This window comes from Ammospiza caudacuta, chromosome 13, assembly GCF_027887145.1.
Source record: "Ammospiza caudacuta isolate bAmmCau1 chromosome 13, bAmmCau1.pri, whole genome shotgun sequence".
Classification (NCBI taxonomy): domain Eukaryota; kingdom Metazoa; phylum Chordata; class Aves; order Passeriformes; family Passerellidae; genus Ammospiza; species Ammospiza caudacuta.
This window is the reverse complement of record NC_080605.1, coordinates 13,363,079-13,389,519: the sequence shown is the minus strand read 5'-3', so window position 1 is coordinate 13,389,519 and position 26,441 is coordinate 13,363,079. Positions and strand designations below refer to the sequence as shown.

At 40.5% G+C, this 26,441-nt stretch overlaps 1 protein-coding gene across 1 annotated transcript in view; it reads right to left on the bottom strand.

Moving 5' to 3' along the window:
* SMPD3 (sphingomyelin phosphodiesterase 3) overlaps window positions 1-26,441 on the bottom strand; it is a 104,137-nt gene that overhangs the window by 20,080 nt on the left and 57,616 nt on the right. Inside the window, exons 2-3 of the mRNA XM_058813490.1 lie at window positions 14,562-16,185; window positions 2,733-2,808 (exon numbers count right to left, since the gene is read on the bottom strand). Of these exons, the coding sequence (XP_058669473.1) occupies window positions 2,733-2,808; window positions 14,562-15,893 (1,408 nt within the window). The 5' untranslated portion in view covers window positions 15,894-16,185. The remainder of the gene's footprint in view (window positions 1-2,732; window positions 2,809-14,561; window positions 16,186-26,441) is intronic.

Genomic DNA, 26,441 nt, shown 5'->3' with positions numbered 1-26,441 from the left:
CACCTCTGTTCATTGTGGAGTAATCATACTTGCCCTTTCCATTCACTTTGAAAACGCTTGAGTGAAACCCTGGCTTCAGTCAGAACTCAGGCAAGAATTATGCTGGAAGGAGCACTGTGGTTGTAGGACAAAGCACAGACAGGCCTAGTCACAGGAAATTTAAAAATCTACTGGAGGCAGTGCAGTATGGGATGTATTGGCAGGGAACCTGGGGAAGAAGAGCAAAAAAACCTTGCAGAGTGTAGGATGTGAAGCCTAATCACAAGGAAAAATTGCTTCCAAGTCACAAACCAAAGGCTTCGGTTCAGCTGTGAGACAGGCTGCACTTGTAACACTTAATCCAGGGTAGACTGAGGAAATAAAATAAACCAAAGTAAGAACAAACCACCTAAACCCCAAAGGAACAGAGTCCCCTTTTACTCTGCTGGGCTCCTGCTCAGCGGGTCAGGTCCCCAGCCAGGTGCAGCACAGCTGGGGTGGCACAGCAGAGAGGAGGGCAAGGACAGACTGCCCTGCTGGACACACAGCTCTGCTCCTTCAGAACGCCTGTGCAATCACTGCTCAGCACTGAGCTGCTCCTGACTGCACCACCACAGCTTCCAACACCGAGAGAGCTTTCTCAGCTCTGCTCCAGCTCTGTGCAGGCTTGGGAGCTAAAACTGGGGCTGGAGAAGGGTGGGTTCCATCAGCTGGGCTGCCAATGGCTGCATTCACACTAAATGCAGAACAGGGATGTGAGCAGGTGAGGAGAGCATCCAGCAGGCCACATCCCTTCAGCTGGGGCTGCAGTAGCTTGAGGTTAACTCTGGACTGATGCCTTGGAGAGGTGTCTGAGCCGTGACTCAACAGCACTCGGGATGGGGGTGGATTCAAGGCAGCAAAACCTGGCCAGAGCATTAATCACTGACTAATCAACAGACATAAAAGAACCATGTAAAATTAACAGCCCTGCAAAATAATTACATCAAATCTCATTAAAGGATCCCTTCATTTGTCACTGAAATGCAGCTATTTCCACAATGGAAATAAAGAGCTTCTTCAGAGCAGCAACCAGTACCAGGCAGAGACCTGAGAGGAAAAGGTACATCTAATTCTAATGTTTCTTGAAAAAGTTGAGGGTCAGGTCTGAACAAATGCTAATTGCTCAGAACAGAGCTGAGCCAGCACATACCTTGAGAAAAGGATTAGCAGCTGGTCCCTGATCACGACCAGTTGGATCATTTCACTTTATACTTGTGTAAGTATCAGAACTGTCAAGTGTAAGTTTACATGTCCTAGAAGGGAAACCCAGTTGCACTCAGCCATGTGTGACAAGATGATATAAATGGCTGACCTTTTAAACACTGCTTGTTTTTATAGATAAACATCTTTACATCATTAAACTGGGGGTTTTGGATAATTTGTTTAATGCATGAATGTTATGAATCAAATGAGGCAAATCAGAAAATACAGCTCTGCCGAACTTACGAACTTTAGTTTTCCATTTCATTCCATAAACAAATACAATATATCTAGGGACACACTCTTAAATCATTGTCTGCTCTAGTTGAATGTAGTTTGAACCAGATAAGTCTAAAAATACAAAGCAGGAAAATAAAAGGTTGTGTTTTACCCTTGAACAAACTTTAGGTTGACTTTGAAAATAGAACATTACTGCCTCTTTCTTCTTCCCTCCCCTCTCTTCCTCTTTAATATCTTAGGAATTTCACAATGTGGTTATCAAGGATTAACTGAGAATACAGGACTAGGTAGTAAAAGGGAACAGGACTGAAAACTAGAAACAAAACCCAAAAAAACTAAACCAAACTGGAACAGCAATAAATCTCAGCAATCTCACAGTACATTACCGTAAGTTAAAAATAGAAAAGCAGAGAAGGATGTTACATTGTTTAAAAGGAGCTGAAAAATTCATTAATCTTTTTTAGAGCCATGCAGTGTCTCTAATGGACTTGAGGGACTGTTGGTTTTGCTGGCAGGTCCGTGTGTGGCTGAGCCAGGAGGGAGCAGCAGAGCAGCCCCAGATGCTCACACGCGGGTTGGCAGCTCTGGCCCACCCAGGTCCCAGCACATGGGCTCGCAGCAGCCACCCTGCCAGGGCTGTCCTGCTCCCAGCAGCACCAGGTCACAGCCATGGTTAATGAAGGAAGGGTGTCCAGCCCTCTGGCTAAATAAAATGCTGATCATACGCCAAGTAAAGATCTGTAGATTTGGTTTTTATAACTACATCTACTCTGAACAGAACTGCTTTAAGACATACGACCAAGAGAATTTTGCAGTGAGTATATTAACTTGCTGGTCATTTATGGATGAAATTTGCATGTCAAAAGCCAGAAAATTGTGGCTTTTCCCACCAGAAATCAGCAGCTATAATTACCCAATATATATATCTAATGTCCCAACATGTAACTTCTGATTAACCCCAGTTATGTACAAATAAATTTTTGTTTATATGCTGATACTCACAGTATGGGTTGTTAAATGCTGTTGAGTAACAGTGATAGTAATGTATTTCTAAAATACCAGTATTTGCTTAAGAGGGAGCAAAGAGAAGTTACTAAGGGACAGTTTTTGTTTTGCCCCATAATAATTACTCTGAGACTGAAGATGTGAAGTGTTGGGGATACCTGTCTACCCTTCTGTCTACCCTTCTTTGCACTATTGCTCTTGTGCACAAAATTACCACCCCAGGCCTGGAATAGTGACAAACAAAGATTTGAATCTTAGGACAGTACCTGCAATAGCTTGCAAGTGAGTGCAGGAAATGTATCCCACAATTCTTTGGTCCTGAGGTGTACTTCCCACTTGCACCTGGAAGGGAAGAAATAAAAAGGTGATTAATGGAAGAGCTCATACAACTCTACCTCCAAGCTCATCTGTGCAGCCTTTTTTACCATTCTTTCCAGTCAACTCCATTTTGAAACCAGAAAAGGCTACCAGAGACACACACTGAGGCTTCCTGATCTTACTGGGGCTTGTGGCCAGCACATTGACCCTTTGCTCATCACCATGTTCAGGATTTTGATTTTGATCTGCACACATTAAAAAATGTTCCTTTATCCTGTTTTTGCAGTCCCACAGGCTCCCTGGCCCTGCTCTCATTCCCATGTACAATTCAGGCCCACCACTCAAGTGCCTCATAAACCATTATTACCAGTATTACCATGTTTTTTGCTGTCTGTGTATGACTAGAATGAAAAAGGGAAAATGCCAGGAAAAAGGATGAAATATTAAATAGATATTGGGTTTGATCATGTTTTCTCTATTCCACAGTAAGTTTTGGATTTTGATGGATTTTTTACATTCTTCTGCAAAGGTGTTGGGGGCCTTGGTGTGCCTCAGCAGTGTTTGCGTCCTTCAGCTCACAGCAGCAGCCCCCATGCCTGTCAAGCAGACAAAAAACATTTTCTGGAATCCTGTTCTTACACACAGAAGAGGAAGGGCTTCCAAGGATGCTGGAATGTAATTCCTCATCTATATCTTAAGTTACAATCCTTTAAAAATGTACTTGCAAATAGACACACAAGCAAATTAAAATAAATTTCTGGTTTAGAATAAATTTCTGATTTTTTTTAAATCAAGTTCTGGTCTAGGTTTTGAACTCTATTGGTAATTTTGGCAGTTCAGGATTTGGCTGCAATTCAAAATTCCAAATGTAAAATGGATAAGTTTTGTATTGTGGCAAGAAACTAGTTTGAGTCTATGGTTTTCTTGTTGACAGTTTATGTGGCAACGCTGCATGAATTAAAGAAAATGCCCACAGAGGAAAGTTGTACCCAGGGCTCAGAAAACACCAGCACAGATGACTCTACTTCACAAGGCTGGGCTCAAATTTTATCTGACACCTCTAAATAACAAGCAGAGCTCCATTTCATATGGCCACAATTTTGTCAGCTTGGTTGGTTTTCTTGTTTTCCAGCTATTCAAGAACCAGCTGATATATTTTATAACTGAAAAGGCAGCTTTGAAGTAAGTGAATTTAGAAGTCATTTGTACTTAACAATGCCTTGTTAACTTTGAGGGCTTGTGCCAGCCAGGGGAGTAGGTAATAAACAACTGGCATTATTCTGTCCTCAGCCTGTTCAGTCCTTTTCCAGACAGTTTTACAAATGGATATTGATGGTGTTCTGAGTGCTGTTCCCTCTCAGCTCACCTGCTCCAGGGAGGCAGAGGGAGCCAAGGCAAGCTCAGGCAATCACTGGAGCTTCCACCTCTAAAGTTGGGGATTCTCCTGAGCTCCCAGGGCTGCAGCAGCCTCAGAGGGTGGAAAATGCTCACACCTCTCCCTCCTGCCTGGACACCTCAGCAGAGGCACTGCTCAACCATTAGGAGCTTCCTCTCCAACTTTTTAATGCAGCATAAGCCATTCCAGCAGAAAAGTGGAAAACAGTTTATTTCCTCTGCTGTCTAGGACAGGCACGTGAATGAACCATCTCTTCCAAACTTAGCGATTCAAAATCAGGGTTTCTCTTCAATGCTATCAAAAAAACCCCTAAATTATAAACTGCCCTTGTCTGCAAATGTGCTGTGTTTCCTGCAGCAGAGGTGTGGGTGTCACACACCTTCCAATGTCCCCACTCTGGAAGGAGAACACTGCACACAGTGTTCTGCCTTAGAGCAGGAATGTGCTCCCTGTAATCCCCTTATTGACCAAAGCAGATGGAATCATCCCAGTGTTTCTATTCAAAAAGCAGAAAAGATTTAATTGTAAAAGCTGAACATCCAGACATAAATTATAGCCCGATTGAGAAAAAGAGTCAGCTCAAACTGGCTTTAGAATTTCCTGTGCAGCCTTAATGGAGTGCCTGACAAGGCCCTGTACTCCTCACCCAGCTTGTGCACAGGATCATTCTGATTTCCATTAATCAGGAATAAATGTGTGTTTTTCAGTGAGCCTGTGTGCTCATCTGTGCTGAGATGGACTCGGGATCTTTTGCTCTCAAAGGATTATAAGAAATAGTCCAGGATGAAGCCTGGCTGTGCTCTGTGGAGGGGCTGAGCACAGCAAATGCCCGTGGGGAAGGTGCCCCAGGGCTCTGCTGGGACACACAGTCCCATGGGGAGAGGAGAGGGGCTTTCATAAACACTCTCTGATTAAAAAATAAAGCTCAAAAGCAAGAGCTGAAGACATTAGCATAATTAGAATTTCCTTGGAAAATGCCAGCGTGGAAGTGAATCCAAAGCAGCTTGTTTCCCAGATTTCATATTTCCTCCAGCTTTTTTGACTTTTAGGGGCTTGTAGTTTCTTTTGAGAGGCAGTGCTGATGGCAACCACTAAACTGAGTATATTTGGTGTGTAATCATAATGGAGGCAAATATTTGTGACAGCAACTAGGAGAGTAAATAAATACCTTTGCATCCTCCTAGTCAGTTCCCAGCTACAGTGGAGGCATTACTGAATTAAATACAATCTGAAGTAAAATAGCAAGAAAAGTCTGTTTATTCAGTCTAATTTCGTATTTCACAGATGGACAAGGATTGTGGGTTGTGCAGACAGAAAACCTACTTGACCTCTGAAATATTACAAGCCCTGTAATTCTACATGAAAGCATTCTTTTGTGTGGCCAAGGAGCAATTTCAGATGTTGCATTTTCCAGGCTGTGCTGGATGCTGCTGACGTGGCAGGAGGACCAGGCTGAGCCTCCAACGTGGACCTTGGCAGGAGGTTCTGCTTCCACCACACCAAGTCAGCACTTCACAAATACAATTTTAGCTGCTTAACACAGAAGAAACATCTACAGCCCCATTTACAAAGGAAATAGATATAAACAAATAAGCCAGAGTGGCTCTGTCACCATAAGCCTGACTTGAGCTCACCTCAGCTGCTCTGCATTGGTAGCTGTGTGTCAATAACACATTTACTGAACCATCCTTCTTCAGGCACTGCTTTCTAAAAATCCCCGTACAGTCTTGATTGTGCCATTAACCATTCCTCTTTGTGTATGGAAATGTACAGGAAGAAAATATCTCAATATAATGTTTTAAAATATTTATTTTTAAATGATCACAGGAGGAAAAAGATATGTGATAACCTGTTAAACTCTAGAGGTAAAATTAAAACTCACTGAACCTATTTGTGGTTTAATAAAGTATCCAGTTATATCATTTTCACATTAAAAATTAGCCTTTTTAACAATTATGCTGAAATATATAAAATTTATTCATTCCAATTCTCACTAGATTTGCAATAATCAAATTAGTCAAACATTGAGAAGCTAAGAGTGGATTCAGATCCCTGTTATACCTCTTACCATTACATTTTGTTTGCTCTTGGGAGGGGGCTATAAAAATCTCATTACAAATGGGAAAGAGACTTTTTCCCTTAAGGGGGAAATCCTGCTAAGGGTGTGTTTGGATTCCAAAATGCCATTTTCTGCTGCTGCATATTTACATTTGTCTCCTACCTGCAAAAAATATAAGAAAGTGCAAAACTGACCTCTCTGAATTTTTGTTTTCCAAGTACTGGCTGTGTCAAGCACACCAAAGTACTTGACATCAAGTAGATTTTATTAAAAGATTTCATCTCAATGCCACAGCACATTAGTTCAATCTGTTAGAGACACCACGCTGGGACTGTGCTGTGCTGTGCAAGGCTGGGAATACTCCTAGAATTCTTTTGCAAAAGCTTGTCCTACATGGCTGAGGTGTGCTCTGTCCTCCACTGAGACTGGGATCAGGTAATAAATGGCTCATGGAAGAAATCAAGGCAGCAAGGTTATGGCAGAAAGGTTCTCGTTCACAGGAATAAAACCTAATGAGTAGCAAGAACTGAAATTTTAGAGCTACAGCAAGGGAAAATAACTTGAAATTTAATCACACTGCTTGCCATCATGGGAATTTCCTAGGCTAACTGGAAAATCTTGCACATCTCATGTTTCCCATATGCTGGCACAGTAAGTATACAAAGCTGCAAACTTGACAAATACCTTGTCTCTTAAGAGTTTATATTTACACACATCTGTTCCAGCAGTGCAAAACAATTCTATCACATCTGGATGGTAGATGTCAAGAAAAACATCAACAGACTCTTGAACAAAACCCATGAGAATGCTACTTCAGTACTGGGGCATTTCTCTACCACCTTGGAAAACATCTTCAGACAGGACATGGCTGTGTCAGCAAATCATCAGGTGCTCTGAAGGAAATGCTCTTTAATGATTAAAAATTTGAACTGTGCATGAGAAATCTCACTTGATTCAAGAACTAATCTAGAGTCCCAAATATTGACCAAGAATATATACAAAACCCAAAACATTTGTTATGAGGAGAACTTAATCTTTAGTGACATTTTCTAGAAGCTTCACATTGCCAGGAGGGAGCCATTCAAAAAATATCCAAAATAAAATAGTTTCTTAAATGTTTACCCTCCAAAACAAAGGAGTTGTTAACATAAAAGTCCAAGCAGATGTGATTGCCTCTCCCTTCAGGGGAAGAAAATCCTGGTATGCAAACCAGATGAGAGCTAAAATTTTGGCATACTCATGGCAAAAGTTCTTCACAAAGCCTGTTACCCCAGAATCTCCATGTGGCAAATAAAGCCAGAGCTGGGAAAGTTAAATAACCTGTTTGTAGCACTGAGACTCCTTCAGGTGAATTTGGATCTCCACAGCTCAGCTCCAGCCTCAACCAGTGTAGTTTAATCTCATGTAGGGCTGTAAATGAGCAAAACCTTCCATTTCATCCACTCAGGTGACCATGGAGGTGTCAATTTTGCCAATGAAATAAATGTAACCATAGTGCTGCTCCCTGCATTGCTCTTCTGAGGAGGATAAGTCACCAAAGCACAGAACTCTCCAGGAAAGGAATTCACAGTCATGGCAGGAGCCACACTAATGATGGTCATGCCATGGAGAAAAACTAACCAGGCTGAAAGAAACTCTGCATGCTCTGGGGAGGGAAAACAAAACCATCTCTCCCTAAAAACAGAAGTTTGAACATGGCATTTGTAAAGAACATCATCTGAACAGGGGCCTTGAGTAACTCTTTGTGTTGGAAATAAAACACCTCAGAGAGAGAGTAAGTGCAGGGCACAGAAACAGAATTTACAGTCGATGTGACAGTGACTGACTCCCACAGAAATATTCATCTTACCATATGTGGCCATTATTGTTTAAGTTCAAGGGAAGCTCCCTTAAAAAGAGGCTGAGATTCAGAGAATTGCTGTGGATAAAGCAGGTGCAGTGCACAAGGAGAGGCATTTCCACACCCACTGCGGGCTGGTGCCCTGGGATGTGCTCTGTGCCTCCTCTTCCCCTGCACTGGGGATGCCATTATGTAACCCAATGCAATTATAATGAGTTAGCAGAGGGCAAGGGAAAAGAAAGAAATGGAAAACAAAATTTGTTTTCTTTCCAGTACAACATTTCTGTAATCTTCCAAATTGTATCAACCTCTCCTGGACTTTTTTCCCATTTCAGCAAATTTTCAAAACAAGCAGGAGAGGCAGCATTAAGAGCCTAACTGGGACAGCCAAACTGTCCCAGTCCTCATTCCTGTTTCTGTTAAGAGAAGATGCCAAAGAAAACTTGCAGCTACTCCCATTCCCACTTCAAACATTCCTGTCCCACAGAGATGACTTAGATTAGTCATAACTCCCAAGAAAGGTGTATTTTTGGTTAGCTGAGACATGGTGCAAAACCATCTATCTTATTTCTGTCCTTTAGCAGCTCTGCCTTTTGCCTTCAGAAATATGTAGCAGCTTCTAAAGAAGACACATTAGTTAAATCCCTAATTGTTATATTAAACATTTTTAAAAGTATATTAAAGAAGTTTAAAATGTTATAGGAGTCAACTCAAAATTGTTTAGTGCTCTGCAATTCTTTCTAGCTACATTTTCACTTGATTATTTCCTATTTTTTCCCACCTGCCATGTGCAACAATTACTGTTCCATGAACTCAGAGAATTTATTTGGCAAAGCTTCATTAAACATATATTTGAGGGAAAGTGGCTGTAAATTGGTGCCACTAATGAAGGGCTCGTCCTCTTCTGAAGAGGAGAAAGCCCACGACTCACATTTTCTCAAATCTGTATTTCATTCTGCATAACAATTTTTATTTATCCCCATTAATGAAGGGGGAAAGGGCCATAATTAATAACATTAATTACATCAAAGTGAAGGAACATGGTACAGTGCCATGGTAGAATCTTTTTTTTGTTCTTTTTTTAAGAAAGTCTCAGTTTATTGGACTCCATCCAATTCCTGCATTGACATTTTACAGCAGAATCTCAGCATGTGGAAAATGTTTAGGTTACCCTCCTGCCTTAAATGGCACAGCTTTAGAGTCATCTAAACAAATTCATGAGCAGCACTAGACATTTCTTTTATACATCTTGGGATAACTGTAGGTGCTGGCCAACTGATCAAGGACAAGGAAATCTAACAACTGGAAGCTCTGGGGGCAGAAAGGAGCCATTCCCCTTTCCTGGGGAATCCTGAGGTCCAGAATCTTCCCCTCAACCCAATGTGGAACTGCAGCAGCTGCCCCTACACTCCAGGCACAGCTCACATGCAAAGGCAGCTTAAATCACCCAGGTGAAATGCATCTGCATCAGAAATATCAAAAAGGAGAATCACAGAGGTGAATTCAGGGAACCCTCATTTTCTCACACAAATCAGGCTCCTTGAGAGGAGAAAACAGTAAAAATTGTGCTTCAAAACAGTTTTGCAATCAGAGCTGCTGCTCCTTCTACCATCTGTTACCACCATATCAGCTCTTTGGAAAACAAGTTGAGCTTTGCACACAGAGCAAAGGTTGCTAGGTTTCCTTTAAGCAATGAATAATGACACGTTCTCAGCACAATTACTGTACTCCCTGAGAACAGCCTTCATTTTCAGAGAATTTGAAAAGTAAATCTGTTAATAACCTTAGGAATTAATATTAATTAAGCACAACTTCTTCCAGAAATCTAGCAAAATCCACAAGACATTCTTTTTCCTTTTGATTTTGAAGAATACTATTAACTGTTCTAACTTCCCACATCAGAAAGCAGTCTTTACATTATGCTCACATACTCTGTTTTAACTTAGAATTCTTATTTTTGCTAAAATTGACTCTTTTGGCAGATGCCAAACCCCAGAATAGTTTCCTGCTAGGAACAGTAGGAAGCACAGCCTTCTACACACCATCTGTATCCCCCAGTCCCATTGGGAGCAAGAAGGCTCCAAAACCTCTCTCTCAGTCAACAGCCATTTTGAGAATGATGCCTCTTTCACTGAGGCTGTGCATCTACATCTCTTGGTTAGCTTAGATTTACATTATTGTTACAAATATTACAATTTAAGGATAAGAGAGGTGAAATTTTCCCCCCAAAGTGAGTTTTTGTTAGATTGCTACACTGGAAAAATGTGGACAAGCTCACCAGGTCAAGTTAAGGATGCTTTCCAGTTTTGTTGCACTACTGTCCAAAACTCACACAGCATCCCTGGCACAGGGTAACCAAGGCTCCACACTAAATCCTCTGTCTAAAGAGGGATGTTGACATTTTGAAACCATCTAGTAAATTACAGACAGGTGATGCATTACACAATTTCTGCTCAGCACTCATTGACACCTTTTAAACTTGATTTGACAATGCTGATTTGTAAAATCAACATCCAGTTTCTGAAAATTATGTATATTTTATAACTGCCTTTTAAATCCATCAAAACTACAGTGCATTACCATCATGTGTGAGCCAAAGCTGCAGCTGCAGAGGAGCTGAGGCTGCTGAAATGTGCACCATGCTCCAGACAGACCTGTCCAAGCCAGCTTTTCAGTGCCAGCCACCAGCACAGGGGCTGTGCCAGGCCCCCTTCCCACCTCTGTCTGCAGCTGAGCAGCAGCAGAGACAATGGAAGTTATAAAACTACAAAGTGACTGCAGGGCTCTTCTCTTCAGCATTTTAAATGAATGTGAAATGCCAGGCTGGAACAGAGAGTCTCAGCAGAGTCTCCCAAGGGTCCAGGCTGCCAAAGTATGAAAATGGATTGGCTGATTTATGTATTTGTTAACTTCTCCTCTGAGTCTTTATGGCAACTAGGAACAATGGTTTAACACTTCAGACATGAAACTGTCATTTGGCTGTGACATTTCCCCCCTTCATATATGCTATTTTTTTGTGTTTTTCTTACATGCCAATGAGACCCTCAGATTGGAGCACAAAAGCACTGGTAGAGTTTGAAGAGCTCCAAGTGCCAAATGCAAATCAGTCCTCTTTGCAGAAAATGGACTTCACGCAATGGCTCCTCACAACCACATCATCCTCGTGTCTTCATCCTGCCCTGGAAAGCCTCTACAGATGGAAAAACCAGTCTGGTCTCTGTTGGAAAATGCCAGCAGCAGCACCTTTTGTGGCAGACTCCTTAGGAGGAGAGCAGAGGCAGACTTCCTTCTCCAGGTAGCTGTTGGGTAGCATGAAACTGTGCTAAAAGCCTCTGTAATTTACTTCCAACTTGGCTCCTTGGTTGTGCTACCCTGGGTGTTAAGCCACAATCAAATCACTTTACCTTCCTGTACTTTAGTTTCTCCTTCTGTTAAGCAGATATTGACCTTTCTTCATTGTGCACCCTGAGACATAGGAATGAAAAGCAGTGGGTAAGAGCTGATTGTTATTACAGCTACTAATAATAATCCTTGAGCTCTGTAAGTCTCTCAGGTAAAATAATTTCGTATGACTAAGCAAATCTCTCAAATCCTTCCAAATCTCCACCTGAACTTTACAATCTAGATAGTGAAGACAGGGTAGGGAAGACAAGGGCAATGGAAAATAATTTCTTATTCATGGGAAACAGAACCTATTCTAAAATGAAAAAATGTGCAAAACACTTGAACCAGGGCAGTAGGGATCTGTTTTGTGTCAGAGTCCCTCAAAGCAGTTTTGTCATTTTCAAATTATTTCAACTTTTTTTAAATATTTAGTTCTGAGACCTTTAATTTATCTCTCTAATAGTTCTATTTGTAATAAGGAGACAATCACACTAAAAACCAATCAGATTCTTTCTCTGAACATTCTTCTGAATTAAGATATTGGGTGTTTCTTAAGGTTCCAAATAATTGGAATCAAGGCTTCATCCTCCCCATGAATGGAAATATTAACTGGTTTTATCCATATTTTCAAACATATGAGCCTTCTCCCTTCAATTGCTTTGCACAACTTTTCGCTTCTGATCAACACAGAGAGCAACTGCTCCCTTACTCAGAGATGGAAGCTGTGCAAGGGGAACAGTCTTCACAAATATCTTTCCAAAACAAAACTCAATTGATGCCTTTTCTACATCAGAAATGGGGACACTGCATTCCACAGGAGTCAGGAATTTAAAAACCAGGGTTTGCGCAGGACAGAGGCTCAGCTCCACGCCCCTGTGGAGGGGGAAGCAGTCGGGACACCCCTGTTCTGCAAGGCTCTCTTTCTTTCTTTAAAAGCAGAGAAACTCTGTGTAGGACTGGCTGGTATTATGGACATTCAGAAATCTGTAAGGGCCAGTAAAAGTCCCACCTGGAATCAGGGAGATGAGCTGTCCCTGGGGATGGCAGAGTGCTGGCCACAACAGCGCCGGCACCCAGAGCTCTGGTACCCTCTGCCAGCTTCTGCTGCCCAGCAGAACAGCCCCAGGCTTCTGAACTCACTGCACTGATTCCTGCTGACTTCAAAAACAAACCAGGCTTTCACTTCCTGCATGTAGTTTTTGTCTCTGGAGTCCGCACCCACCCAGCTGCTGACTAAGCACCACATCAAGAAAGACAGCCTCTAAACCTACTTTATTTCAAAGACAAAATTAAACAATTATTCCTACTCTATGTTGTTGCTGTCATCAAAGAAATGAAATATGTACAACTGGTCATTTAATGTACAATTAAGAGAGAAAGTAAATTCATGTTAAAATAGACTTAGAATGAAAAATATTTCAGGTATGAAAAAAGTACATCAGAATGACATAGACAGGAGGAAAAACAGTCTTATGGCTGGGCAGAACTCTGTTATGTTCAAAAGAATGGAGTCATCTTTGGAACTTTATAATAATTGGCTCTATTCCCTGCTCAACTGTAACATTATTTAACAACTTGGTTCCATAATTAAGTTCATCTTCCCAGTGGAATCTTGAAAAGAGGCTTAATTTTCTGCAAGAGAAATGGAGACATTGCAGCCTGCCTAGCAGGGTGGCAAATCAATGACTCAGCAATGGGCAGTTACAAACAGATTGGTTTTAATCTCTTAATCCCCAATATATGCATATGTTCAAGGGTAGTCTTTGTGACCCGAGAAATATTTATACTGCCCAAGATCCATGTTTATTTTTTTCTTGCAGCAATTTGTGATGAAAAAATAAATTGTTGCTGTTTATAAACACATAAGAGTGCAACATAGAGAGCTTAGACCCAGTTTTTGGAAACCTGTATTCAAATAGGGATTGGCTTTTGTTTGTGTCAATGTACATGAAATACTGAACTATTATCAGAACCAAAATTCTAATATTTGGGGGTTTTCTTACACAAGCCATGGTACCAAAAGTTTTTGATTTGGTTAAAAACCACAAATGGAGTACAAAGCCTCTCACTGATCCTTATTGACAATCCATATTCTTAATGGCTATTAATGTCTTTTGTTGAAGACTTGTGACTAGAAAATACATATAATTTGAGCATCTGATGTACTTTGTCAATGTTAGAAAAGAAGTTCAGGATTTAGTTAGTGAAACTCATTCCAAACTGTGACTAAATCACAAAATCTGAAATTCAGCATTTTGGACATTTTCAGATCTTTCTAGGTTTGGGTCTACAGACTTGGATCTCTGGCAGAAATTTTTGGTTCTTGATAATTCACAAATTAGAAAATCCCACTTTCCAGTTTAGAAAGAGCACAGCCAGATAATCCCAAGAGTTAAGCATGAACAGCCACTAGGTCTTGGAAAAGCAAATGCAGACTTTCTGTTTTTCATGATTTATAGACATACAACCCCAGGCTTCCTGTTCTCTCTACCATCAGTTAATTTATGTAAACTGTGTTAATAACGCAAAAAAGCTTTGTGCTCCCCAGTGTCCCAGGCATGTTTGTCTTGTTTATTCCTCTTCATATCTCTCCTTACTAATTCTTTTGCAAGCAAGAGAGCAGAGTAGCCATACCTTTCACTGCAATTCTTTCAGTTTTATTATACTGGCATTTAGACATTTGGTTGTCTTTTGATTGCCAGACAAACACACAATGAGCACAAGCTGGTTTCCAAAAGTGATGCTCACTGTACTGTACTCATGTTATGAGGCATAGAATTTATGCAGAGATCTTACAGAGATTTCCGTAAAGAAATGAATTAAAATATCATGAAAATCGCTTCAAATTTTGAGTCTTGAAATTATACTTGAGTTCTACCTCCAAAAGTCCCTCATTGTTTCAGACACATCCATCAATTTAACACAATATTCAGGCTACAAATCCTATAAAGATTACATCTATAGCCCATTAGGTTATATCAGGAAAGCTAAATCTGAATATTGCCTCTGTTGCTGTCTAAAGAAATACGAAAATAATGTAATTTTATAACTTGCCACTTACACAGAGTCAATCCTTACAGCTTCAAAAAGGCTCTTACCTTGAGAAACAAGGCTCCCTTGGAAGCCAAGGAGTCCATTCCTCTTCCATTGGGGTAACAGTGATAGGCAGCATCCATAACAGGATAGCGGCTGGCAAAAAGTAGACCACTGTTCACAAACTTAAAGCTACAGCAGCTGTGGCAGCTGTAGACCCCAACATCATAGACGATGTATTCAAAATAGTGATGGAGCTGCTCTTTCAATTTTTCCGCAGCTCTTTTGTCAAACACTTCCTGCAAGCACAGAAAGTCCAGGTTGGCAGGGAAGAAAGCAGAGATCTCATGATCAAAGGTCTCATCTGTGTGTTTCTTTTTCCGCACTGAAGTCTTCTTCATGATTGAAGCTTTGTAGAGGAGCTTGTTGTTGACAGTGCTTTGGTCCACTGTGCCATCTCCAACACGGACTTTGACTAGGGACTCTCGTGAGGCAGAGCAGCTGTCTAGACTCCCAGAATCTCCTTCCTTCTGTTTGTGGTTTGGTGTTTTTGACACCTCTGCATCACCTTCCAGTGAGGGCTCGGCTGGGCCACTGGCGTGAGCCTGGCCGTTGACGGTGTCTGCTTCTGTGTCTGACATGTGGCCGTTCTCCTCTCCGTTGATACGGACAATGCAAGTGTTTTCTTCTCCCTCGTGTGGCTCTCCACTCCCACCTTTATCTTCTCTGTTCTCCTCACCATTGTTTGAGCCACAGTTGTCTCCTTTGTACTCCATTGATGTTGTCCTTTTGATGCCAGCATTCACAGTGCGGTTATCTCCAGCCTGGGGGGAGACCAGGCTGCTGAAACTCGCTGCACTGATGGATGTGTTGGTAGGAGAATCTATGTATATTTTAATCTGTGGCCTGCTCGCCCCATTTCGGATCCTCCGGCCGATCTCCTTAGCCCTGGCCTGTGTATTGAAAACGTTATTAAATCTTGCCAGAGAATCGGGCAGCAGGCAAACGTTGGCGCTGCCAAAGCAGAAGCTTTTCCCACTCCCTGCTGCCTTCCATTCAGTGAGCAGTGTGGCTCCATTGGCGTGGTTCTTGTCTTTCAGCCTGGAGTAGATGTAGGGCCTTCTGGCTGACTGCAGAGGGGACCAGAGCAAGAAGCCAATCAGAGCAAAAGGAAGAGAGGCCACCAGGAGTGCCAGGTAGATGGGAGTGGTGATAATGATGCAGAGTGCGTGGAAATAGCATGGGTCATCTGCTCTTTGACGTTTTTCATAGGTGGTTGGAACAAAAGAGCCCACGAGCCTGTCTGCTAGCCAGTAACATGGGAAAATCAGGCCCCAGGAAAAAGAATGCAGAACTGACAGAAAGCTGTTGGGAAATGGAGAAGTGTATAAAACCATTGCAACTCAGTTATGACAACACTTCAGGGCCTACTACATGATGTCACTGTGTCAAGCATCCATAAAAACACAGGGAGAGGGATGGGGAAAAAAGGTCTGGTCAGGAGATTGTTGGGTTTCTTTCCAGTGAGAGTCAATAACAAAACTTTAAGAGCACCATTTCACTGTGTTGGGGTAAAAATGAAACAAGGCCACTGTTTTTGCCTGGCTTTTTGGCATCTGTATTTGTTGAAGGATGTCATTGTTCACTGGGGGCTGCCATAATGAAACTCTCCAGAGGCAAAACAGAAACCTGCAGAAACAAAAGACAAAACATATTGGAAGTTTAGGTAACACTTACTAGAAGTTTAAAGCAGATTGAGTTTTTCTCACAACAATTAAAGACTTATTATATTTATTGTATTTAGATGGAAAATGGAAAGGTTGGATCAAGGGAGGATTTGGGGGTTTTTTGTTTTGTTTCAATTATTAGCTCAGCATAACTTCACCAATCTTATGCAACATGTTTGAGTTCAAAGAAATAAGGGACAAGTCAAGTGCCAAATAACAAATGCTTGGCATTTACACAGTGCCAAAGGCATTTTGGGATGTTGATAATAGGGGGGAGCCTGGCAGATTTGTTTTTCTGGATGATTTTTAGGATCCTTGAGTAAAAATTCTCAAAAGCGACTCTGGCTTCCATGCATCAGATAGGAAAAAATTAACCTAAAACCTATCCAATTATGTAATTACCGTTAGAAAAGAAAAATCTCTAAAGAAGTTATTCTGTTCTACTGGGTGCTTAAAATGCTTTATAAAAGCCCTATTTACATAATCATTCAGCAGACCAGAAAGATTCCTGTTTACAGCAGTGCCAAGCATAAACAGAACGTTGTGTTTGGGATCTGTGAAGTGAGGACAGACTGCAAGCCCTATATTCCAACTTACAGGCTGACAGCCTTCCTGGTGAAAGGTGTAGCAGTGCTGCAGAATACAGGTCAATTTGACTTTTACTATGTTAAAATAACAGACCAGAAGGAAGTGCAAAAGCTCAACGGATCCATAAAAAAATTGCCTAATTAGGTCTCCAATAGGTGTTTCCTTGAGCATATGATGACAGGATGTTACAACTCCCTGGGGAACATGAAACCAAGGGACAGTTTTGTAGATAGAGCAGTCAATGCCTGCTTGGGGATGTGCTGAAGTGGAAAAAAAAAAAAGAATCAATTCAATACAACTCTTGCCAGTTCTATTACGGACTGCAGTATCGATAATCTACAAGATAAATCTACAAGATAAAGCTGTCCAGCAAACCATGAAACACCCAACTAAACAGCTTTACAAAAGCCATTATCCAGATTGTGGAGACACACTGTGTAAAAGGAATTCATGCTTGCTGCAGATCCAACATACTATTGTGTATTTGTAAAAATGGAAGAAAAATAATTGCAATCACAAATCCTTCCATGGGATAAGATTGCACAGCCCATGTCATGAAGCAGATTGGTTTGGACTGAGGTTCGTTTTAACAACTTCTAGCAAGAACGTGATTCTCTGTAAACACTAAAGGCTGTATGATGGTTCAAGGCCACATTTATGACTCCTACACTTCCTCTGCCTTAAAAAGGGAGAGTATCTTCCAAAATCAGGAGGGTTTTTGACCAGGTGCCAGCTGCATTTCCCACTAGCAGCGTGCTGAAGTGAGGCAATAGGGGTTTGAATACGCACTTGTATTCCATGCATTTTATTCCATGCATTCTAATAGAATTCCCACAACTCGTGACACAGAAGCACAAAACCCCTGGTACCACAGCAAGCTTTAAAATATAATAGCTGGGGAAAAGGGAAGAGAGTATAAAGGACGGAATAGCTGGATGTCCTTTAAATTTTTGCATATTGCAGACAGAAGACATAGACATGTCAAGGTCCTAATTAAAAACCCTCTTCTAGCAAGGAAATTATTATCCTGACTTACTAAACTTCCAGATGAAAGCAATCACAAAACTTGCCAAAGCTCTGTCACAGACTCACTGGCACACACACAAACAGGAACTAAGTTTCCTACTCCTTGCTAGAAAATCCTGTGCGCTCTAGTGCCTCAAAGCCGCCCCAAAAAAGAGAATTAAGAGGGTCATGGGAGAGAGATTTTATCTCAACAAGATCTTAAGGGGTGAAGGAAGGCACCGTGTGAGTCAACAGGAACTTGGGAAACATGACGTCAGTCACATCTCTCCTAATGCAGCGGTTTAGATGGAGCCTACAGCTAAAGTGCCTAATTCCTTGTGATGAAGGGTATTACTTGGTAATCCAATGCTTTATTCATAGGGGTTTGGGAGATTAAGGGAGAATTTAAGATATTGCAATGAAACAGATATTTTTGTATGCTACAAAGACGTAAACGGCAGCGTTGTTTGGTGGTTTTTATTACTCTGTGAGTGTTTGAAGGCTAAAAATAGACTTTATTTAATTTTTTTTATGGTGGCAGTATGGAACGTTTCAACTTTAGTGATAACAAGACATCAGGCAGGAAGGTTTCAAAGATTTTTATGATCATAATTATGCCCAGAAGTATGATGGAGACATCATAGATCAAAAGAGATGTTTCTAGCTCCAGCATTGCTTGCAAACTAAATAAAGGACAATACAAGTCAACAAGTGATAGGAGAAACAGAAGAAAAACAACAAATCTTACAAAAATCATGTTATGAGAACAGTCTAGAAATGGTCAGAAAAGTTTAAACTTCCTTTTGCTTAGAAACTAAAATACACTTTCACATTCAGACGACTAAACTTTCTTCAAAAGTGATAGTAATATCACCTATATACAGTAAAAATACAGTAAACTGTATTTTTAAAACTATAAGTAAATCACTGGCACAACAGTTATTTATTTAAAAACAGAATAAAACTACTGAAGTGGCTAACTGATTTGGAAAATTACCCTATGGGTAATTTCACATCATAATTTACATATATTCATTAAAACTAGTGTTTCTTGAATCCTGACAGTTGGTTTCCAGGGAAGATTGTAGCAATATTTATCTAAAAATGAATTCTAGAAAAGCAGTTTATTTAGGCTGTGGTTTTACCTTGATTTACTTATTGTCATTGTAATTTCAATCAAAAAAAACAGTTTTACAAAATTGATCCCACTAGACCATGTGAAACCACAAAAATTAGTGTTTGTAACTGAGCACAGGTGAAATGAAGATCTGAGGTAACTGAGGGAATTCTCACTCAGGCTCTCACGTCATTCAGGCTTATTAGACAAACCACAACTTAATTTTTGCTTTCCTCATTGTTCTCATCTGGTTTTCCTCCCAGACACACTTCATAAAATCTTCCTTCCTTTATTCAGTGTTGTTCCCCTGATTATTCTTATACATGCTTTTAATTAGAGTCTAGTTCAACAGCTAACTAACCTTCTGGAAAAGAAACCCACTCCAAAAGGCCAAAACCACCTGAACTGCTTTGCATGCTTGATTACGTGGCTGTAATTAGAGAGATGCAGCCATCTTGAGGGGTCAGTGGCTCTAATGAAGATGTTTCCTTGTTCCGCTGTGATCACTTCACAGCCTGATGTTCTAACTGAAATCCTCTCATCCTGGCTGGGACTCATTCCATGAAGGAGTTCACCATGCAGGCTAAGGGAATTTAAGTAGAACTTACTGGCTCAGCTTAACTTCCACTTAAATCAGTAACAATTTACAGCTTAGGAAAATCTTCGTAAAAACTCAGGGAAAACACGGATCCTCTTTGGTAGGAGAAGCTGAATTTGGTGAATCACTGGTACTGATGAATAAAGCAGAACCCATTTAAACTAAGGATTTGGCAGGAGGAGAAGGGAAGGAGGACAATGTTTTTGCAGACTTGCCTTTGCAACATTCATTTACCAGTTTCTGCCTAAACTCTCTCCCTCCTTTCTAGAGAAGGTCATCAAACACTGCCAGGCTGCTCCGCACCTTGTCTCTTTGTCCATGGGCAGCCAACAGGCAAGAATCAGCATAAACAAGATGCCTAACTCAATTGAGCTAACCTGTAAAAAATAAAATACTAAGAAGTGTGAATTTACAAGTCTCCCTGAATAGAAGAGATGTCAGCAGTTAAGCACATGTCTAAAAACCCCAAAGCACCCCCACAAGTCCAGGGAGCTGCTCAAGCCTCAGGGAGTAGATTTGTGGTGATGCAATCTGTATTTGAAGCAAGGAGGTGCTAAATTTTCTTAAGGAGTCCTTGGACTCTCAGTGATGCCTCTGAATGTCTCCAAAGCTGTACTCTGAAGGAGATTTGGTGCTGTTATTAACCACAGGTGAAGGGAGCTGGAGCAGGGCTGGAGTTCATTGGGCACTCAGTGCTGGAGCTGGATCAGCAGTGCCCAAGGTACCTGCGGGCACCAGTGTGAGTGGGAGTCATCCCCTTCATCTGACAAAAGATTGGCTGCAGCTGCAGAGAAACTGGGCTGGCCTGGTGCCCTGTGTACCTCCTCACCCCAAATGGGAGCTTTTCTCTCAAAGTGCTGGAAAGTTGTTTGTGATCACACTGTAAAACTTGCTCTGAGCTTTACAGTTACGTGGGCCGTGGCAGCAGATTCTCATTTCCGAAAGCAAATCATCTGAGTTTGGTAGTCCCAGATCATATTCCTAGGCCAAAACCCATACCCACACACCTTCTGCTACCTAAATAAATTGGGTTTAAACTTAATTTAAAAAATATAAATTCAATTATGTTAATGTATGGAAACACAGGTTAAAAAAAGATCTTTACATTTATAACCCATTGAAAAGCATTAAAAAAATGTCAGTTTGGTCCCTTTTTTCTTTCAAAATGGATGAAAAATTGAAGCTGAATGCATTATTGCAGAAAACAATCATCTTTCATATCCCTGCAAGCAACGCTGAGTCTACCCCGACACAAGAGATTATACTTACTCAAACCCTACATGCAGAGTTATAAATGCAGAAGGGACACATCACATCTCTCAAGCCTAGGAGAGGTTTATTCTTTACTCCACCCATACAAACTGCACTCCAACAATGAATGCTGTGTTTACACACCAGCTTCACTAATTGCTCCCTAGAGACCTGACCCAAACCCAGAAAACTTCACCAGTGCAGCTCCAAATTCTGAAATACACCTCCAAAGCCTTGTGCACTCTGTGAGTGCACCAGTACCAGCCTGTGAACATCAGATAAATAATCAAATACAAGCCATGTGGGAACTTTTTACAAGGGCATTTAGTTCTACTTCACTGGAGGGCATGAAGACTCATCTGAAAATCTGGACTGTACAAACTTTCTTCAATTATTTTTATTTCAGTGGAAATAGAAGCAGACTGACAGTTTCTGTTGTATTTTAGAGGGGCCAATGCCATGAATGCCTCTAAAAATATCATGGTTATGCAAACTAAGTAACAGCAACCAATGTCAGTTCTGATCTGCAAGGACATTACTTTAAAACACAAATTTGACTGCATTGTTAAAGTAGCTACTTCGGAATTAATACCAAAAAAATCCTAATCAGCAGAACTGTCTCTTCTGGTACAGGGGACAATTACATATTTCCAAATTATCAATTCCTATTTATGGCCTTGGGAACTGGAAAGAAGTAGGATCAATAACATATTGATAGATGAAAATATCTGCAAATACAGAGAGCTCTAGGTTTTCAGAAAAGCTTTGCTATCAGGCAAGATTTAGACAAAAAAAAGTTAATCTGACCACTTGGTGATCTCACTCAGCACCTGGAAAGCTAAACACTCTCTGTTTTGAGACCTTATTTGGTGAACTTCAGTAGTGAGACAACTGCAGCCCACAAAAGTATGAATCTGTGACACTAAGCTCTGTTTATACAATAGAAAGAGAATGGGCTTTATTTACAAAATCACCTTTTAGTGTGCTTGAGCCTCGTATTTTACAGGAGCTGGAGTAATTCAATAATGGCTAAATAAATCTGATCCTTGTAGATGGTTTGTTTAACAAAACCCAGTGAGATGGAACAATATTGGCTTTAGGTGCACAAGACAGAAGTGGAGATAAAATTTTCCCTACTCATCTTTCACCATCTAAATCCTACAGAGGTCTGACTACAGCCATGCCTTGCCCATAAATTAGCAGGGGCACAGGCTCCCTGTAAAATGAAAAGCTGTTCTTTCTCAAGCAGCACTTTGAGGCTTCTGGTTACTCCATGACAGCTCAACAGAAGTATAAAGTAATCATTTTTCCCCAGAGTGGATATTTTTATACTGTTGAAATTGTTCTTAAAGGTGCCAAAGAAAAGTTACCTTAACCTACAGTAAATCCAAGACAAATTCCTGTCAATAAATATCTGTTCCTCTATAAAAAAAATGCTTACCTACAATTCTTAAAATACTTTATAAAGGAAATTAAAATACAATGTGACTGAATTAAAACACAGCTACCCTTATAAAGAAAATTAAAGTACATTTATTCATTTTCTACTTATAGAAAATTGGAAAACAGAGCCTTTTTAACTTGGACAAGTTTTCATGCAAACCCCAAAACTAGACTCCTTAACTCCCAGTTTCTAGCTCTGCTGACAAAGGCATATTTCCCCAGGACCCTGAGATCTAATTGTATGGTGGTATTCATAAAAAACCCAGCATTGCTCAAAACTCAGCACATAAATACCAAGTCCTTCCCCCAAAACTTGCTTCCATGTCAAGCCACTGACAAAAATGCAAGAATTCAAGCTCAAGCTTTTTACAAATTGCTCCAAGATAGGCTGAGTACTTTTGTTGCATATTTTCAAACACCCAAACAGACATCTATTAAAACTCTCATTACAAAAAAAAACAAAAAAAGACCCACCAGCATAAAAACCAACCCAGAGCACTTGACACTTTCAGCTTTTCAAAAGTTATAGGAAATTCAAGCAAAAATATTACATTTACTTATTTGTAAATTCATGTCACTGCAATACACTGGTAGACTAAAGTGTGCCAATCCTCTCACATTTTCTTCTTACGGAGTAACACATAAAAGAAGACAGAAAACAACATGTGATTTTTTAAATTATCCCATCCAATCACTTAACACTCTGAAAGAACACTTGTTGCCATCTTCACATAAAGCACAGCTAAATTTAGCTCAGATATTACAAAGCTACTAATCTCTCGAATACTCAAGAATGAATTATTTAAAATGAATTATTTAAGATCCGTGTGGTGACTTGTCTTAAAACCACCCCTAGGAAAGCAGAGAGAATTTGCTGTGCAGGTTTATTCCAGGGAGCCTCATGGCTTGTTCTTCACTGGCTCCTCCACAGTAACACCCTCATCCTTGCTAGGCTGGGCAGCTCTGGGGAACAGGGATATCTAAAATGACCCATGTAAGGAATCTTGTGGCTCACTTCACACTCTGCTGCTGCACATCTGTGCAGACACCCCTGCAGAGGGCTGGGGACAAGGGGCTGACTGCAGGTCTCAAACACCGACGGCCACGGAGCCAACAAGGATCATTGGCAAGGACATGCTGGGAGAAACAGTGGGATGGGGCTGGAGAAGGGGCCACAGGGGAGCTAGGGTAGGACTTTTCTGGGACAAATGTCCTTGTTCTGGGTCCTGGGAATAAGCACAGCATAACACAGCCATGGGGTTGAGGTCAGGAAGCAGACATGGACCGAAGGCCAGCTCAGCAGGGGGAAAACAAGACCAGCTCTGACACCCAAAGGGCTCTGACTCTTTTCCAGACATGCCAAGAAGAATGAACTGCACACTGTAACCGCTTGCATAGAAAGAGAGAAAGTTACCTTGAGAGTAGGGAAAACTCATCCATAAAACCTACCTCCACAAAGCCCCGGTGTGCACATCCCAGGCTGCTGGATCAGTGCTGGAGCCAGCACTGCTGATCTTTCTGTCTCTCCCTCTCTCTTTCACTCTACCCTTTATTCAAAATCCACCCCTGTGTTTACATGGGAAGATAAGGGACTAACATACCAATTTTCATGCCAAGTGTATAATTTACCAATAAAACTGCCTTTTTGAAAGCCTCTGACATTTGCGGTTCCTTCTCAACCACGGGCACATACAAATCTGGGGTGCTTCCCTTCCCTTCCACAACCCTGCAATGTCTTTTGGAAATATGTTTGCCACCAAAATGGCATTCTTGAAAAAAAATCTTCTTGACTCTCACAAGAATGCAAAGCAGAAGGACTGCAATATGTTTCCCACTTGTCCTAAAACTCCCTTCACTTTTTATTAACCATTGCATTACACAGAAAATGCTGATCCTTCCTCTTCACCTTCTAAGACATCTGACAAACTGAGAACATGCTCAGTCTGTTCTGGTTGCCTCACTGTTACAGCACAGGAAGCAACAAAGCCACAAAGTTCAGCCACAAAGCAACCTTTGAAGTCTTCTGACATTGCCTGATAAGAACCAGGTTTCTGGCATTGTACATTAAATTGCCCAAGAGTCTCCCATATTTTCTGCTGGCAGAACAGATCCTGGCTCATGCCTCGACACTTTCAGCATTTCAGGTTCCAGGTTTCAGAGATTGTTACTCTTCAGACATCGCTGCTTTTTTGCATGAGTTGGGAAAGGACTTGGTAGAGAAAAGTGAACACAAAATTTGAGGTGGGATAGGGAGAGGAAGATCCTATTTTTGAGCCAGAAGCTTTTGCATCTCTATGGAAAAACAAGAATAAAGGCTAATCTCATTTTTTGTGTTATACAAAATGTACGTTTAATCCATAACACACCTGAAATATCAAAATTGTACTGCTGTTAATCAAAGCGGTCCATATTTAGAAAAGAAACAGAAGAAGCTATGCTAAATACCCAACATTCTACCACTTCTAAGCCAAGGGAGTAGCATAACCCAGTAACAGATCTGGCAAAAATCTGAAAGAACAAAAACGAGGAATGAGTGAAAATGAGCAGCTACTTTAGAGGGGTATGCATATATGGATACAAAGTTCACTTCACTATTCTGTGGACTTTTATTTCCTTAAAAATACAGCAAATGTTTGTAGTTTTTTCTGCTATTAAATGCATTTTTGAAGATCATGGCAATATACAGATATTTCATTTTGCACCCCATTTTTTATTTACTCTTGGAACTAGAATGAAATAGAAAGTTTCCTATATCCAGAAGAAGCAAGAGGGACACAGTGTTTGCTTCCATCTAAAAATACCTTCTACAGTGTTCTTACATGGTCACCAACAAATGAAGTAACTAGAGGCTTCTCTTAGCCATCGGCAGAAAAAAAATTGTTTAAATATTTAATATGCTTTTAAAAATGTCAATACTGAGTCAAACTATGACTATTTTTTTATTGTGACCAAAAGTAAAATGTTTAATTGAAGCAGCTGCTCCTTAATAAATAACCAGAAGCTGAGAGCACGGACGCGTGGTATTTGCAGATTAGATTTTCATGCATGGCATTCCAGGCATGATCTTTTCATACACTTGAATATATGACAAGTTAAATAAGATCTCAGTCCAAGTAACAAAACTGTAGAGAATCAGAAGTGATGATTCCAAAATAGATCTGGGCCTACCTCCAGTATAAACAGCTTGATCTCAGTATTAGTTTTAGGATGCAAAGCAAACATCCTGGATCTTACTGCTGCTTTTACTCACTCAGGTAAGCTTTACTGTCACAATCGTTCAGCAAAAATATACTGGGGATGTATACAGCTATTCCAGGGGGTAAAAAATGAAGTACATTGAAATTTGGTCCAAATATGGTCAGAAAAAAATTTAAATTGCCTTTTTTTTAAACCATACCTCTGATGCATATTCACAGTACAAAAAATCTATTTTTAAAAGGTTAGTTTTAGTAAACTCTGCACAAGTAATTACAGTGAGTTAAATAGGGATTTGGTTCTACAAGACCTGCATTGATGTATTTGTGAAGTTTGTTTCATTCTTTGGACTTACTGTGCAGTCCATTATTTACAAAGAGCATCCTCAGGCATGTTAAATACCTGTGTAAAGTATTAGGTTCATGCAACTGCTAAACAATACAGCATCCACACAGAACTGTCAATAGCAATGCCTAAACTGTAGAGACTTTTGCTAGATTTTCCAAACCAGCATAGTCTTGTCCTGCTATTAAATAAACTCATTTTGCCCTATGATTCACTTCAGAATTCAATTTTTAAGAGTCATTTTGCAGAGCAGAAATACATTTCTAAAAATTCAATTGTCTTTAATAGAAAAGCAGGCTTTCATATATTGAATGCTGTGTTCTTGGAAGTGAAGCTCTTCAGCACTGAAATGAAAATCATATTTCAGTCTAAGTTTGCATTATCTCCTGCATGTCACAGAACAGTTGTCAAAGAAATGCCAAGGAAAAAGGTGCAAATTGTGTAAAGCAACATTTCTGATAGTGGTAATCTCTGTGGCTTTGGGTAAAATGATCCCCACTACTCAGCTGAAGTTGTCACATACCCAGAGCCAAGAGTCCATGTCTTGAATGGTTCTGATAAAACACAAATGTTTGGGGATTTGGGCTTTTGTAATTATCTTTAATAGCTATAAGTTGCATTTCTATTTCTGCTGGCTGCTCCTAGCCTGTGCTACACTTTTCAGGACATACATTTA